Below are 16,495 nucleotides of genomic sequence, written 5' to 3' on the forward strand. Positions count from 1 at the left end.
CAATCTTAGGGAATGTATATATAAAGCCTTATACTCACAAAAACAAGATAAAAGAGTAAAAGAGCAAGAGCCATAACACAAATCATAAAAACAAATTATGCACAAGAACACGATCCTTGTAATATTTGCACTCTAACCATCATCTATTTGCGTGTATAGATATGGCTAGTACGCTAGAGTCATCCACTCCTGCCTTGGGTGAGAGGTACCCTCGTTACTTTTCACAAATATTTCACATGGTCTTTCCAGTGCTTGCATGTGAATGGGATTTGATAGGTACGCTAGCATGTGAGAGGAATTTTGAGGAGTTAGAATGGCTGATACGTCTCTTGACCACGTTTGATCCATACTTAGTAGAGAGCGTTTCTCCCATTGCACAAGCCTACCCTTTTGACCAAGATGACTATAGGCGTTTAGTGACCTTCTTAGTAAACATGGGCACCTATGATGAAGAAGAAAATTTACAGGACTACACGGATGGCACATATGGTCTCATGGATGATGACTTTGTTTATCTCGACGACGAGGATAGGGGTTTAGCCTTAGGGTTTCCCCCCAACCTCTACAATATCCTATTCCCTTGACTCTCTAGGGGGAGTGCAAATAATTAGGTTAGGGTTCCTTATGTTTTTTGTTGTGTTCAATAAGTGTTGGTACCTTTTCCCACTAATGTGCCTCCTGGAGGTATTCCTTTTGTTTCCTAGTGTGTATAGGAGCGTGTTGCTATTGATAGGATTTGGACCTTCATGGAATCTTTATCTCGACTCACTCTTCAAATCAAGCGCGACCATCGACACAAACAGGTGTTTCTTGTCCATTAGCATTGCCCCTTATCTTTTTTGCATCTATGATTGTCTGCTTTGATTGTGATTGGTAGGATAATATCCAGCACATTTGCTTAGTAACAAACATTTAATTCAATGTAATTTTTTGTCATAATCACTTGTCTAGGTTTAAAAATCAACCAGTCCGACTAAGCTAGTTTGACCAAGTTAGGTGTTAGAGATCTTCTCTTAATACCATGGGGAATGCCTTCCTAATAATCAATGGTTACTTAGGTTCTTAATCCGATTTAGGCAGCATTGTGTGAAATGTACTAGGGATTTCTAGTGGGCTTGACCTTATTGACCTTTCGCTTAAGTATTATAAAGGGAGTTTACTAGTGTGATGAGCCTGGGGAGGTGTATCAGTGTTATATGACCCCCCAAAGTTACAAAATTAAAATGCTGAAAATGAACAAACAAAAAATCAAAGTGCCACAATGTAAAATCTTAAGCTGGAAGAGAAATCTCAGCTTGATTTGGTACTTCATTCACATGTATTGCCTATGGTACTAGAGCCCTAGAGGTTCCCAGTGTGGGCACTTTTCCTTGAAAAGCAAAAAACCCAAGGCATACAAAATAAGCACACACATCAAATTGAATCACTGTGAAAACACTTTGGGGGGTCAAAGAAAAGGTAATCAGTCAGGCGATGATTTCATGAGAAATTCCTTTTATCGTAGCTTAACTACAAGGTCCTCTAGGTATAGCCTCTAGTCAGCCCTCGAACATGAAATAATTGGCTCTCGCGATTAAACAACTTAATTAACCAGAGAAAATTAAGAAGCTTACTCATGGTATTAATAGTCGATCTCTAGTGCCTTTCGACCGTTAAATTAGCGACCCCAGACTTGTTTAATTTTTTACCTTTACATCTGTTTATGCATTTGATTACATTGCAATTTAATGCTTATTGCTCACAAATTGTTTAAAATTCTGTTACCAATCAATTGCCTGTCTAAAATTGCATATTCTTTTTAATCGCTTATGAAAATGCAATTACTGTGCAATGTTGTTTGATTTTGCAGTGACTAATGAAGGCTAAGGACATTCATCTCAAATGCTCTTCCACCTCGACCAACAAGCTTCAACTCAATAGCTTCCGAGGACGGAATCTACATCAGGAAGGGGGGCATGTTAACCCTTACGGCTCACGGACACCCTATCACCTACGAGACAGACGTTGTAACCTACGGTGGACATTGTATTATTTATTTGGTAGAGCTAGGTACCGGGCTTGTCGGTCCAATAGGAAAAGGGTAAGAGTGATCGCCGATGAGAGGCGCACTCTAACTGGGACATTCAAGGGATTAGTTGGCTAAGCATGGGCGCCTAAGTGTGAATGGGGTGAGCTCATATAAAAGCCAACTAAACCTAAAATTCACTCATTCTCTCATTTGTGCAATAGAAGAGTGCTCTTGCTCCATCTCCATCTCCATCTTCTTCTTCTTCACCTCCTTGTGTGTGTGTGTGTGTGTGTGTGTGTGTGTGTGTGTGTGTGTGTGTGTGTGTGTGAGAGAGAGAGAGAGAGAGAGAGAGAGAGAGAGAGAGAGAGAGAGAGAGAGCATTGCGGCGGCACGACGGCAGTGAAGCGGTTGAGCGCGACGTAGCGGCGTCTCCTTCTTCTTCGCGGCGAGGAATCCTCCACGGCAGGAGCATAGAGCGGTGAGTGACACACCATTGCCCTCTTTTGAGCTTACTAGTTAAGCTAGTTGTGTGCTTGGAGCCGTCTATGGCTCGCACACAGTGTTAGGCAAGGCCCTTGCTTCGACAGTGCGGCAAGGAGCGCACACCAAGTCTCTCTTGATAGGAGAAAATAAGTACAAGTTTGAAAACAACACACACACACACACACACACACACATATTTTATTATCATCCTCCGAGGTCAAATATGACCAATGGGACCAAAGTTACATGTGATGTAGAATGTGTATGGCTGATGAGTGACTCTTGATGCTCCAAAATTGTGATGATGAGAGTTGCAATGGAGAGCCCACAGTGTGGTTGGGAGAGGAAAGTGTGTAGGTCTAAGTTATGGCTGAAAATGTGAGAGAAGCAAGTTCGGATGTGGCCAAAAGCTGAGCACTCTAGTAGTGTGTGGTACTCAGACTCTCGAACTTGCAGTGAGCATAACATGCACAATCGATTTGACTCTTCTCCATTGCCCCAATGCCATGTCTTGCATCGAAGGAAATGGGAGCTAAGCCAAATGGCTGCGATAGTGCATATCACCAACAAGGGGATAGGCTCAAGCATGTAAGTGTGAGTACGGTCTCCTCTTTCAACGAAGAACATGGTTTTGTAGTTGGGGGCAATATGGGTGGTGTAATGTATGAAGCATGACCCACCGGATTTCTCCCAAGCCGTAATACATTGGCGTTGTAGAAAAGCTTCATTCATTTGGGAGTCAATTGAAGCATCATGTAGCAAGTGTAATGCATCCCATCTCCCAAACCACTTCTTTCTGTCTTGTATCCATTTTGTGCTCAAGATCTTGATGTTATGCATCTTTTGAACTTTTTTGCTTGCTTCCGATGCAATTTAGGAAGTCGATGTGAGGGGTTTTGACGCATCTTTATCATGTACTCCACAACCCTTTCCATGCCCATAACCTCAATTGGAAGAGATCCCGACTCAAGAAGTAAGAGCATATTATATGGTGTTTGTGTCTTAACTTGGAGAAAGTTTGTAAGAAAACACTTTTGGACATTCTCAAACTCTTTCCAAGTAGACTTTGAGATCCCGCCCCACACTTCAACTCCATAAAGAAGAACCGGTGTCAGCAATGCATCAACAAGGTACTTCTTGAGAACCCAACACTTGATGTTTCCAACATTACACATGTTCTCAAATGCATAATATGCTCTCTTTCCTGCTTCCAAATGACGCATAGCAAAATTCATGCCACTTGTGATTGGATGGATCCTCAAGGCCAAGGCTCAAAGCTCTCAACAACTTCAAGTGTCTCATTGTTGTACATAATGCATTGTTGTCTCATTGTGGGACTATAATGATTGGATCTCTTATGGCAAATTTTTTTGGGTGCATAATGGAGATGAAATTGAGTGATTGGACTGAAGAGAATGACAACCGTGCAAAAGGACAAGCGGCAACTCCCTTGAAATGTATGGCATTTCAAATTGTTGATTATCATGTTGCAATGTTTTTGTGCGAGCATTCATATCCCCAAATACAATAGCATCACCTTCGCCTTTGAAATAAGCAATGTCCTCTTCTAAATAGAAAAATGGTTTATCTCTATCAATGCAAGCATAAGAGGGGGAATCATGATGAGGAATGTAGCAACCGGCTACAAAAATGGGTGCTCTTTTTGGTGTCATAATTTTCAGCCATACATTACGTTTGTACTTGGTCATCTTTCACAATTGACACAAAATCTTTCAATCCTTTCTTAACTATACATGCTACCCCTCCTTGCCCTCTTTGTTGCTTGAGATTATTTGACCACATCAATGAATGTACATTGTAATCCTCCAAGCCATTAATCCTTTGTGTATCATGCTCCCAAGTTCCAACAAGAAGTACATCATCGGCTTTGCTTGCTAGTTCATCAATGCCAATTCCCGCATTCCATGGGTATCCTTTACAATTCCAAAAGCATATTTTCAATTGTACTCGGTATTATAGGTCACACATCGCTATTTGCTTGAGGGACTTGCCTCCTCCTTGGGCACATTTTCTTCATGAGAGATCTCCTTGTTTTTCTTATGCTTTTTCTCATATGCCTTGCAATGCATATTTTGTTTCTTAATAGTGCGATCTTCACATACAAAACGTTTTGTATCCCTCAAATAGATCCAACTATTATCAAGGATAATCTTTCGTTTGGTCTCATCCAGCATGATGCATACAATTGGCCTTTCTCCCAAGCGAGAAGCTCCTTGCTTACCCACTCTCTGTGCTCCATAGACCATAACTCCGGACATGCCAAAGTGGATTTTGAAGAAATCTTCGATAACAATGGTAAGAGAAGGAGGTGTCTTTCTAACTTCTCTTCGGGAATTCCACGAATAACAATGTTCTTGGAATGTCGCTCCCGTTCCTTCAACTCTTCCACATCCACAAGGCTCCATTCTTTGTTTGAACCATAGCTTACATGAGTGAGGAATTAGGAACCACATTGTTACCACATACATCAGCCCAAGACTTGTTTGTGCATACATTTTTCATGTCAAATACATCCTGGCTCATGGTGTCAAATTTATCCTCTTTCAATACATGGTCATGCTCTACTTTGCTCATGCGCTCCTTCAAAGCATTCAAGTCCACAAGAGAGCATTTACATTTCTTGACTTCCATTTCAAGCTGCATCAAACGTGTTGTTTGCATCTCAAGTGTCCTCTTGAGATTCTCATTCTCAACCACAAGTACCCTTAGTGTGCCATTCTCCATTGCAAGTGCCCATAAGTCTTCACCTTGTTTGTTTACCGTCTCTTGCAACGATACCAAGTATGCCATGATCATGGTTTTCGATGTTGTTGGTTGGGTGGTTGTGTTGCTATCTCCGCATGTAGGAGATTTTGGATCATGTTCCACAATGGTTGTGGACCTTGTTGAAGAAGAAGAACCCTTGCGAGTGCCGAAAGACATTGTATTTAAAATAAGAGATGAGAGTCAACTTTCTTGAATCTGTTCACTTCAGAAATGCTGCTGCAGAAACTCCTTCCATAACTTTAAAAATTTCTATCTTTATATCAATGCGTAGAGAGTGTTGTACTCTTCGATTGAAGCTATAGATCACCCAAATCGGAGTTCGGATGAAGAAGTTATGATCAAAAGAGTGAATTGTTGTCTACTAGGTCAAAAAACGACTGCACTAAGAGAAAGAGAGAGAGAGAGAGAGAGAGAGAGAGAGAGAGAGAGAGAGAGAGAGATGATATGTTTCCCTTTCTAATGCTACCACATGAGCAACATCAATTGTTACATTTGCCTCCTCCCACCAATAGGAACAAAGACCATGGTTGCTCTAGCACAACAATAGCAATACCCAGTTATGCAATGTGCACTCAAATGATGGGTCCTTAACAAATAGACACCTTTCTCTCACAATGCCATTTAAAAGTAGTCTCTATTATGCATGCACCCGATAAGTATAGGGTATAATCTATAATTTGGCTCACAATGTAGTAGCCAAAATATTGTCATTTAATTCATGCTCACTTTAGTTCCATCATTGATGGTACACCAAGGCCTTATCATAAATTTTGTCAATCATTGTTGACCTCGCGCATAAATGGCATTGGGCATGACTATCTACACACAAAGCTCCTTGGTTGCTCACCCAAACTACGTTTCAAGGATCTATCATGTGGTAAACGGTACCTGTGAAAAATAGAGAGATTCACACCTTACATATGTGTTTGGAGTCTGTAAAGGTGTAGAACCATCTTGTGCACTTGTTCAAGGTGGTCAATCCGCACCTATTAAAAACTAGAGATCTCAAACATGCATCAGACGATGGCGCTGCCTCTCAAAAATACTACCATGTTGCAGCCTCCCTGCCTAAATCCCTTCCACCATAAACTACTATATATAGACTAAGATATGCAACGTCGAAGTTTACAAACACTCTCCAATCGAACACCTATGCTCGTAGCACATTGTGATATATGCAATAGGGTTTCTATTGTGGATCGCTTGGAGGGGCCTTTATCATGGTAAGTACTAAGGCAATGGTCATGCGAGGCATAGTTATCAAATTTTTTTTTGATAAGTATGCCTCAATCACGATCACACGTAGGAAGCTTGTTGGCATAGTAGAATTATGCTCACAATTTTGCAACTATGCCAAAATCAACATAATTGCAATGGTTACCCCACTTGAGCATTAAATGGGGAACTGCCCACGCACTGTTGGCGTACGTGCCTCACACAAAAGGTTTTCTGTGATGTAGGCCTTTGACTGCGAGCACCATTTCTCTTCCACACTGGAAACAACAAGTAGCGGGGGGTGTTTTCACCTTCTTGCAACACTTGCATTGGGCAACTATGCACGTACGTGACCACTTGGATGCTCTACTTGCGAGCAATAAATGTAACTAATGCTTAGTTGGCCTCATTTACTTGAACAAAAAAGTAAGCTGAGTGTGACCACGCCTTAAGTAGTGTTGAGAACTTGAGGGCCGCCCCGTTCAAGACTCCATGAATCATGATTATCTGGGGTTCGGAGCTTCGAAACTACGAATTCTTCACAACATAAACATGGAAAACACTTTCAGCAAGCATTATGGATCGTGGGTCCACGTTGTGAGCTCTTTTGCAAGGAAATGGGGAGTGCCTCTCTCTTTCCTCAAGTAACCATGTCTCTCTTTCCTCAAGTAATCATGTGTGTGTAATCTCTTGGTATTGCCGCGCATGTTAACAAGCTGCTGCCGGACCGTGCCGGTTTTGGGTACTCTCAGATTTTACTTTCTGAAGATCTGCTTTCAAGCGCTCGTGTCAAAGCTTGCCATTCTTGCCTTCATGTTCGGAAGCCTCCAGATTTCAGCAAGGTGAGAGCGATTTGTCCATTGCTTTTGTGAAGGACAGTTCAAGGTCTTGGATTGCCTGTTGTTTGGGTTCTTTGAGTGCCTCTTGAGAAACTTTACTGCTCAAAGAGAGTCCTTTTTCATGCTTTTGCTTCTCATTTCCTGCTATTCACAATGTCTGAAGCATCGCCCCTCGCCCTTTAGCCCATTGTCTAAAGCATCACGCTTTAGCCAGTGATTTGGGTTCAACAAGTTGGGGCTTAGTAATGATATTGGGAAGGACAACTGAGAGACTTATCTTTGGTTGGATATCATCCTGCTTACTGTGTAGAACAAGGTTGTCATTATTTTGACAGACCTTTTGCCCAAGGGCAGATGATTTGAATCTCAGTCAAATTCATGCTTGTCATGGTTGCTCATGGTTCTGGAAGCTGGCAGTGCGATTGTGTCTGTAATTTTTGTGCAAATTATTATCACAGGTCTTGAGCTCAGGCACATTTTGAGGGCATGTTGTAAAAGTAACAAGGGTTATCGCAAAAAGAGCCCTGGTGCGGCATCATTAGAAGAAAGAAAAGCTAAAAGATAGAAAGAGAGGGCCCATAGACCCTGTTGGGTCGCTACTACTCTGTCGTCTACATCAACGCTGTACTGCATTAGGGCAAAGCAGTGTGGGAAATGGGCTTGTGTAAAGAAGGCAGAGATGTTTGGCATGGTTTCACACTGATGGCTATTGTGTTGCCCAATTCTGGATCATGGTTGCAAAAGATTGATACACGCGTCTGTCTTATGATGCCACTGTACTCTTTTGAGGCGGGCTTATTGACAATTTACCATGCCATGTAAGTTATACCTGTCTTGATGGGATTATTATCACAGCTGACAGAGATCGTACTTCATTGCCCCTTTGATGAGCAAGGGCATTACTGGCTTTGTCCTACACAATGCCAAGCTCTCTGTATCTATTATTGTTCAAATCTAGAACGATTGTTTGGCACAATTTTGCGCCCACGCAACTTGAATTCCTCGTCTTTGTTATCTACAAGACGAAGAAATTCATTTTCAGCCTTTTATGACAAGACTTTTATGAAGTTGCGGTCGAATCGTAAGGTCAGCAAATCTTCTATGGCAGCTTTGGGTGACCAATCTAGTGCTATGGCCATCCTTGAAGAGCTGAGGAGTATTCCAAGTGCCATTGAGGAACTCTTCAGAGTTATGAAAGAGGCAGAAATTTACATTCAGGCTTGCAGTAACTCAGATTGGTGGAGAACAGCTGTTGACATGGGCTTTATGAATGAAGTGCGTGATGTGCACATTCACGACCTCATGTGGTGCATTGCAGGCCTTAAATTAGCTCTCCAAACTGTTCGGGGGGTTGAATTAGAGTCGCGTGCACAGTTCACCAGACTGGGAGTTGCTCAATGCTATGCTGAAATGGGGGAACTCTCGTCTCAAGCATCAGAGTTAATTAGGTGTGAAGAGCAAGATTATGCCCGTCTTTCCTCCATTGTACAAGAAGCAAAGCACAAGTATGATGATATGAGTTTTGTGAGGAGAATGGTGATGAATGGGCATGACAGGGCCAAGCACGGGGTAGTCCACTTTCTATCCCAAAAGCTTGGGGTTCCATCCTACACAGCAGAGGCTGACAGCAGCTCTCCTAATGTGCGAGAGCTTCCACAAAGCATGCGTATATTGATCGAAGATTTGTCATTTGCGTCACCGCCTCGTACAATCGCTCAAGGTAAGTTTGCTGTAGTCTATGAGGCTTCTTGGCTTGGAATGAAGGTGGCTGCTAAACAGTATGACTATGATGCTTGCAAAGAGTATTTCACTTATGAGGCAGCTGTGCATGCTAAATTGCGGTGTCCTTTCATCATTCAACTGTATGGGTGGTTGGTTGACTCACACAACTACTCATACTATCTTGTTTTTGAGCTAGTCAACAACAATCTTGCATCCATAGTGAAAGACAGAAAGGACTTGAGCAAGCCCCTTCATTTGCCTGTAATATTGGATTTAATGCTGCAGCTTTCTAGAGCCATGGACTACCTGCACAGTAAAGGAATAATGCACAAGGATATCAGGCCACACAACGTTCTTGTACAACCATCAAGCTCATGTGCAGAATTGATGGAAAAGGGCTATGGACGAGTGAAGCTTTGCAATTTTGGATTTGACAGGCTAAACGTGGATGCTGCACATTGGAGTGCTCTGGGGTACAGGGCACCAGAAGTTTGGGCTCTTCATGACAAGAATCGGGTCGAGCAACTAGATTACACATTGGAAGCTGATGTTTATAGCTTTGGCATGACATTTGTCTATTGTCTCATTGGAGAAGATCCTTTTGCAGGCGTCGCATCGAGGACCAGTTTGAGAGATGTAGTGCAGAAAGGTGTGACTCTCAACTTGCCTCCTAGTTGCCCTCTTGTATTGAAAGATCTTTTGCAGAATTGCTTGTCGAAAAGTTTGTCGGCTCGCCCTTCATTCACAAGTATTACAATGGCTCTGCAACACTTGAAGCTGTTGATGATGAAATCAACAGCTGTTGATGAGGTAACAAACCGATTGATGGTAGATGAGGAGTTTTTCTTGTCTAACCCTGTGATATCATACGCAGAGCTTTGCAGTGCAACATCGGACTTCTCCACCAGAGTGCAAAATATCTTCTTGCATTCCATGTATCATGGTGTCCTCTCTGATGGCACAAAGGTTTTGATTCAGCAAATGCAGGGGCTGATAAATGTAAGAAAGCTTTGGCTGCAAACATCAAGGCTACTCAACTTGAGGCATAGCAATGTTGCTGGTCTCAGAGCGATTTGCATTGAGTCTTCGCGGTACTGGTTTGTCATTGAAAATAGTTCTGTACGAGGCTCTCTTGACAAATGGTTGGAGGCCGACAACACACAAGAGAAGTTGGATGTAGCAACTTGCTATCGGATTGCAATAGGGGCAGCATGCGGTCTGCAGTACCTACATGCGCAAGGCATTGTGTATGCGGTGACAGCTGAAAACATTTTGCTTGATGAGAGGTATGAACCTCAGCTACTTGTCTCTTCGGTGCAATGTGAAGAGAGGGATGAGGATCTTGAGTACCATCAGAGGCTGGATGTCCTGCACTTCGGCACGTTAATCACCAAGCTCCTCTCCTACCTGAGAGGAAACAACAGTATCGGAGACGACTCACCCATCGACTCTCAAGTTTATGTGTTCCAGCGAGTTGAAAACCTCTGCTCGGATGCGCTCATGGATGAGGTTGTGGAGCTGATGGAGTCCATATACGACTCTTGCTTTGAAGAGAGCTTCCCCTTACACTGCGAAGAAGAAGAAACCACTGCTTTAGATACAGAAGGAAGCTTAAAGGCGCTGGAATCTTGTCATGAAAGCTTCACCTCATTGTTTGATGTAACCCAAAACCTTGTAGGTCGTACTGATAGTTTAGAAGATGAGCCATTTCATAGCCAAGATTGCCATTTTCAGTATATCTGATGATATTCTTATGGTGTTGTCCTTGCAATTCTTTGTAGAGGTCTTTTTTTCTTCTGTATAGTTACATTTGCCAAAATCCTTAAATCATTTGTTCCATTATTTTGGGGAAGCCATACCTACTGTTTCTTCTTGCGTACTGTTGTTGGATTTCTACATATTTATGCACAGAAGTTTGAGTGTACGTATATTACTACAAATGCGCATATGAACGATAGTATTGTTCATATACAGGCAAGCACATAGAAGCACCTACCCAATTATAAGTGTGTGTGTGTGTGTGTGTGAGAGAGAGAGAGAGAGAGAGTTTCTTTGTTTCTTTGATTGTTTCTAGCTTTTTGAGCATCACAATGCTCTGTCTTTTGTACTTCTTTGTTGTGGATTTTCCTCACTTTGAGGTTTCCGGCTTAAATCAAGATTTACAAAAAAAGTGTGTGTGTGTGTGTGTGTGTGTGAGAGAGAGAGAGAGAAGGAAAGAGAATTTGAACGTCGTAGGAAACTATCCCGAGAGACCTTAAAAGATCTGTCCGACGAGGACAGTTGAACTCAGGACCTGTTATTCAAGAGGGAAGAGAGAGAGAGATTTTAATGTCGGAAGAACAATAAGGGTTGTCATTAAGTGTCGTATGGTAAAGTACGGGATGGTTTCGTATGGGAAAATCTAGTGTATCAGAATTTATATTGTATAGTTTAAATTTGTACAGTGTGTTTTCTCATAAAAACTCTTTAGGGTTATTTAATATTGTACGGTGTGTTGTATTGTACGTCTATAAGTACGGTCAAAGAATGTGGCATATTTGTACGATATGAGCATTCATATGCCGCACGAAAACTTCCATAGAACAATTCACAAGTTTCCTCTTCTTATTCACACACACTCACACACAGACCCAAACACGCCAATGAGGAGAAATTTTAAAGTTGTGGGGACAATCCCAAGAGACCTCAAAGACCTCAAGAGAGTTGGGTCATGTGATTAACCTACAAAGTTAAAATTGAATTCAGTTTAATGGCGCTATTTAGTAAGTGAATTGTTATGCACAAGAAGATTTAGAAAACCGAGTCTTTTCTCATGTAGGAAAACGGAGTCTTTTCTTGTGTTTTTCATACAATGAATAACATCATGAGCTTCTGCTCGAGAGGCACCGCATACCTAGCTAGGTACGATTGGGGGCAAGGGACCACCGGCACAGTGGCAGAAGCATAGCATACCTAGCTAGGTACGATTGGGGGCAGGGGACCACCGGCCCCCCCACCGGGCCGGTGGTCCCCTGTCCCCAATCGTACCTAGCTAGGTATGCGGTGCCTCCCTCACAGAAGCTACATATGAGAAATTTTAGAGGCAAATGAATGAATTTGAAGGTTTTTACTCCAAATTTCTCCGGAATTTGTAGGTTTTCTCACCTTCAAATTTAAAATGTAGAGGGTTATTTGACCAGCCCTACTTCTTGCTGATTTGGTGGTGGCCACCTCTCCATGCCCCGAGTGGTGGAGAAACGGTGGCATTGAATGAGGGTGTGGATGGGGCAAAGAGGAGATGAGATGTTGGTGGCATCAACACTTTGTTTTGTGGCATCCTTGGGCAAACTTGATTCAGAGTCTCGAAGGTGCTTGGCTTACCTCCACAACCTACTTCCCTGGGTTTTTATGGAGGTATGCCCACTCGCTCCGCGTGATTTGGTGGTTGTCGGGTGGTCTACAGGTTGTGTGTGTCTTAGAGTGGGGTAATAGGCCCCACATGAGGGTGGCTTGCCAATCTTGTATGGTGTCTGATCTGGTTTTTGTTTGTTATGGCTCTTGCACACAGGACGCTCAAATTGTGACTCACCTCAACTTCTGTGAGGGAGGGACCGCATACCTAGCTAGGTACGAATGGGGGCAGGGGACCATCGGCCCGGTGGGGGGGCCCGGTGCCAATCGTACCTAGCTAGGTATGTGCTACCTCTCAAGCAGAAGCTCATGATGTTATGCATTGTATGAAAATCACTGAAAAAGACTTTGTTTTCCTACATGAGAAAATTTTTAAATCTTCTTGTGTTGTGTGCAATCAGTGCTTGCTTTACAAGTTCTGGGCCTTCTTGTATAAGGCATGCTCTATGGACTCTATATGTGTAGTGTTAAGAATTTTATGTTTCTCTGTGTCATTCATGGCTTGTTCTGCAAGCATGGAAGCATTTTCATTTCTTTTAAATGATGAATTTTATTATATTCTCTCCACTCACATTTGTGAGTATGGCTTTAAAAGAAAAGCAAGGAAAGACACCCCTTGGGAATGGTTCATTTACAAAATCCCAACTTAATTCAAACCTATGGGTTTTTTTGGCTTGTTTAAGCGAATCTTAGAGGAAGCATGAAAGGTCGTTCATCTCCTAGGGTAAAAGCGCCATGTTAAGGACATTGAGAATAAAATCCATCGATTTCACTGCGCGATTCAAATTTTTGAGTACAGGATGGTGCAATCGAGAGCTGATTTGAAACGCTATCAGCAACAGTTGCCGTTGATGGTCGCGGTGCACCCATTGCGAAGCTATGGCAGCCTTTAGAAAATATCCTCAAAAAGTTTTGTGCCCCAATAGGCAGGGACGACAAACATGAGCCAAAAGAAGTACAATTGAACACGAGTGTCGAACCATGGTGCCTGCCAATCAACTAATGGCACGTCAACCTAACCGTCCCACCACTAAAGCGACGATGCCCAATCTCTCAGACTTTAGTGTACTAGAAGTTTGTCTCGGTTTAGGGACATGTCCACTTATAGGGGCTTTTACCCTAATGTCCCTCCAGTGGAGTTTCAAACATTTAAGATATGATAATAAGAAAATCATTTCATTTTTTGGAAATGTAGGGTCTTCACTTTAAGAGATGCCTCCCATAGTTCCCTTGCCCTTTTTGGGTTTTGTTGTCAGTTTTATATAATTTATCCTTAGAATAACGAGGTGAAGATCACGTAAGCATGTTAAAACATGTAAGCCTTTCGAAAAGAGTCTCTTAACTCAAGAGCTCTACCTTTTCTAACTTTGAAAACTCTAAATCTTAGCAACATGAGAATACATAAAAGTGCATTGTGTGAACTCGAGAAAAAGCATAAAACTACAAAGAACATGTTAAAAAATTTCAATTTCCTGTTTGGAAAAGTTGTAAAGGAAAGTGTGTTTATTTATACGTATCCCTTTCTCGAATGCAGAATCAAAGAAAACTCCAAACAATGAATGGAGCCAGCAGCAATCTTGAGAGAGAGAGAGAGAGAGAGAGAGAGAGAGCTCTTAAAGCCAAGACGACCCTTCTAAAAATGAAATGACTTCTGTTAATCTTGACCTTTTAAGTACTTCAAAATCCCTCTTGAGGGACAAATGTCAACACTAGGAAACAAATGACAAACAACAAGATGAGGAGGCATGAAGGCCTGCTAAGTTAAGGGGGGGATGAGATTTTTCAAAATTCTCAAAATACCCCTGGTTGTGAATCTAAATATCTCTAAGCATTAAAAATTTATAGTTTTTGATAAGAAGATTGATTGTCTATCGATACAAGATGCTAAAACTAGAATTTGAGTTGGTTATGTAAGTTTTGGAGATGAATTGCGTTGCTCTTTTAAAACCCAATTCCCTAATTTTTGTGAGATAATTTCTGACAAATTACATGCTAAACACTCAAGAAAGAATCTCGATGGTAAAAAAGGAATAAAGATTAGAAAGTCTTGTCAATCCAACCAAAATGGATACAAGGATATTTTGGGAATTTTTTAAATTTGAGAGATATTTTTAAAAAAATCACAAATTAGAGGGGTATTTTGATAATTTTTTCAAAATAATAAGGTGAAAGCTGCACATTGTACATTACCATTTGAAACCAAAATTTTAAAAAAAAAGAGAGGAAAAAAACACCTTGAAAAACTAACTCAAAAGAATCCTTCATAGAAAAGAATAGATTCAATAAGCATAGAAAATAATATAACAATTTAATGAAATTAATCTTTGTGAATTCCTTAAATGAAAGGACTCTTTATAATCAAAATATCAAACAAAAAATTGAATCATGGTTCAAACTCTTAAGAATACACTCTTTACTTTTTTCTTCTCTAACGCCTTTTTCATCAAATAAATGAATGCAACTTTGAGAAATAGCCTCGGAAAGGACATGATGTCTTTTTCTTCAAGACTTTTGAAGCTTCTTGAGGACACATATTTAACAAAGGTCAAAATACAGAGTCCTCCTTAGAACAAGGTGAAAGCTCACTATGGCCTACATAAAGCTATTAGAAGAATTTAATAATAAAAGGTTTCTTTGTTGTGAGAAAAAAAAAAGAAAGTGACTAACTTTTTAAAAAATTTATTGTAATAAATTTTTTTTAATAAAAAAAGTGTGACAAGAAACTATTTGGACTATAATATATTCTCAAAATGTAAAAAATAATGTTTGGAAAGCCACTGGAAGTATTGTAGCAAATTGAGAAAAACAAAAGGGGAAAGAGGATGAGAAAGATTGTGTGGTGTGACCCAATGTTCAATGGACCTCTTTAAAGAGAGAGAGGTACACAAATGTCAACACCTTTCCTTTCAGAAAGACCTAGAAGAAATATTTAAAAACAAGGTGAAGACTTTACATGGCCTGAAGAAGGCAACTTTTTTTTCTGTAATAAATTGAGTGATTATTAAAACACATTTGACATGTTAATGGAGAGAGAGAGAGAGAGAGAGAGAGAGAGAGAAGTTATAACACTAGAGAGACAGAGAGGGTCCTTTTCATGCATTAAATTGTATGATGACAAAGAGAGAGGGATGTGCGCGCGCGCACACACACACACTCACAATCACTTTGATAATGAAATTGTTTAAATGAGGATAGTAAGGCTTCATTTTAAAGCAAACTTAAAGGCTCATGATTGCCAACACATTTGTATATATATATATATATCTTTATGTAAGAATTTGCATTTAACATTGTATACCAGCAATTCAAATAAATATTGAGCAAGCCATGATATAAACAATCAGACCCTTGTGCACGGTGGCTTTCTGTTGGCTGTAGTGCTTGCTCGAAGACTTGGGGGGGCCATAGTGAGAGTTGTCTGTGGGACAGGGGCGTGCTGTGCGTACAGAGTGCATCCTGGCGCCAGATCTGCTGCCACGGGAGAGGCATTGGCCGAATGTGCCTTGGGGGTAGGGGTTGCTCCGGAAGGAGAGCACTCAACTGCTCCTCCCCTCGCCTTGGGTGTTTGATGGTGCATCAAATGACGTATTTTTTGATGGCGTCTCCTCGGCTTCTTCGCTTGCGTGTTGCTGCGGTGAAAAGGAGGCAAGGCCCAATTTTGGTAACCCTCTTCTCCCTCTCCTCACTCCAAACTGAAAACACTCTTCATCCATAATGTAGTGCCGACTATATTAGCTTTAATGCTTCATTATCAAATTACATCATCCTCCAAAGCACCAATAAGGTGCTCCATCTAACTATTAACAGTGGCATCTTATGTACGAGAGAGTAGAAGCCATCTAGTAACTCTCAAAAGGCAACCCCATGAAGGACACCGTGCGATTAACTCATGGTTGTATCATTTTTTTGAAGATGAAGCTACAACTTGACACTCTTTGCATGACCCAATGCTTTTAAGATCTGTAGATAGGGTGTATAACTACAATAAACTTGATGTATAAGCTATAATGAATTGAAAATTTTCCTGGAAAATGGCCTTTTTGTGTCATCA

The 16,495-nt window shown here is 41.2% G+C and overlaps 1 protein-coding gene across 2 annotated transcripts; it reads left to right on the top strand.

Annotated features, from left to right (window-relative positions):
• The first annotated feature begins 7,021 nt into the window (after positions 1-7,021).
• Positions 7,022-10,910, top strand: LOC147456140 (uncharacterized). Of its 2 annotated transcripts, XM_086514710.1 has the most exons (3): positions 7,120-7,137; positions 7,246-7,335; positions 7,791-10,910. In XM_086514710.1, the coding sequence occupies exon 3, from the start codon at positions 8,170-8,172 to the stop codon at positions 10,795-10,797; it is 2,628 nt and encodes an 875-aa protein (XP_086370836.1). In that variant the 5' UTR covers positions 7,120-7,137; positions 7,246-7,335; positions 7,791-8,169; the 3' UTR covers positions 10,798-10,910. The 2 variants fall into 2 exon arrangements, with proteins under 2 accessions (XP_086370835.1, XP_086370836.1); XM_086514709.1 differs by having other exon boundaries at positions 7,022-7,335.
• Positions 10,911-16,495: the final 5,585 nt, after the last annotated feature.

This window comes from Adiantum capillus-veneris, chromosome 6, assembly GCF_014529385.1.
Source record: "Adiantum capillus-veneris isolate H3 chromosome 6, ASM1452938v2, whole genome shotgun sequence".
In the NCBI taxonomy this organism is placed as follows: Eukaryota; Viridiplantae; Streptophyta; class Polypodiopsida; order Polypodiales; family Pteridaceae; genus Adiantum; species Adiantum capillus-veneris.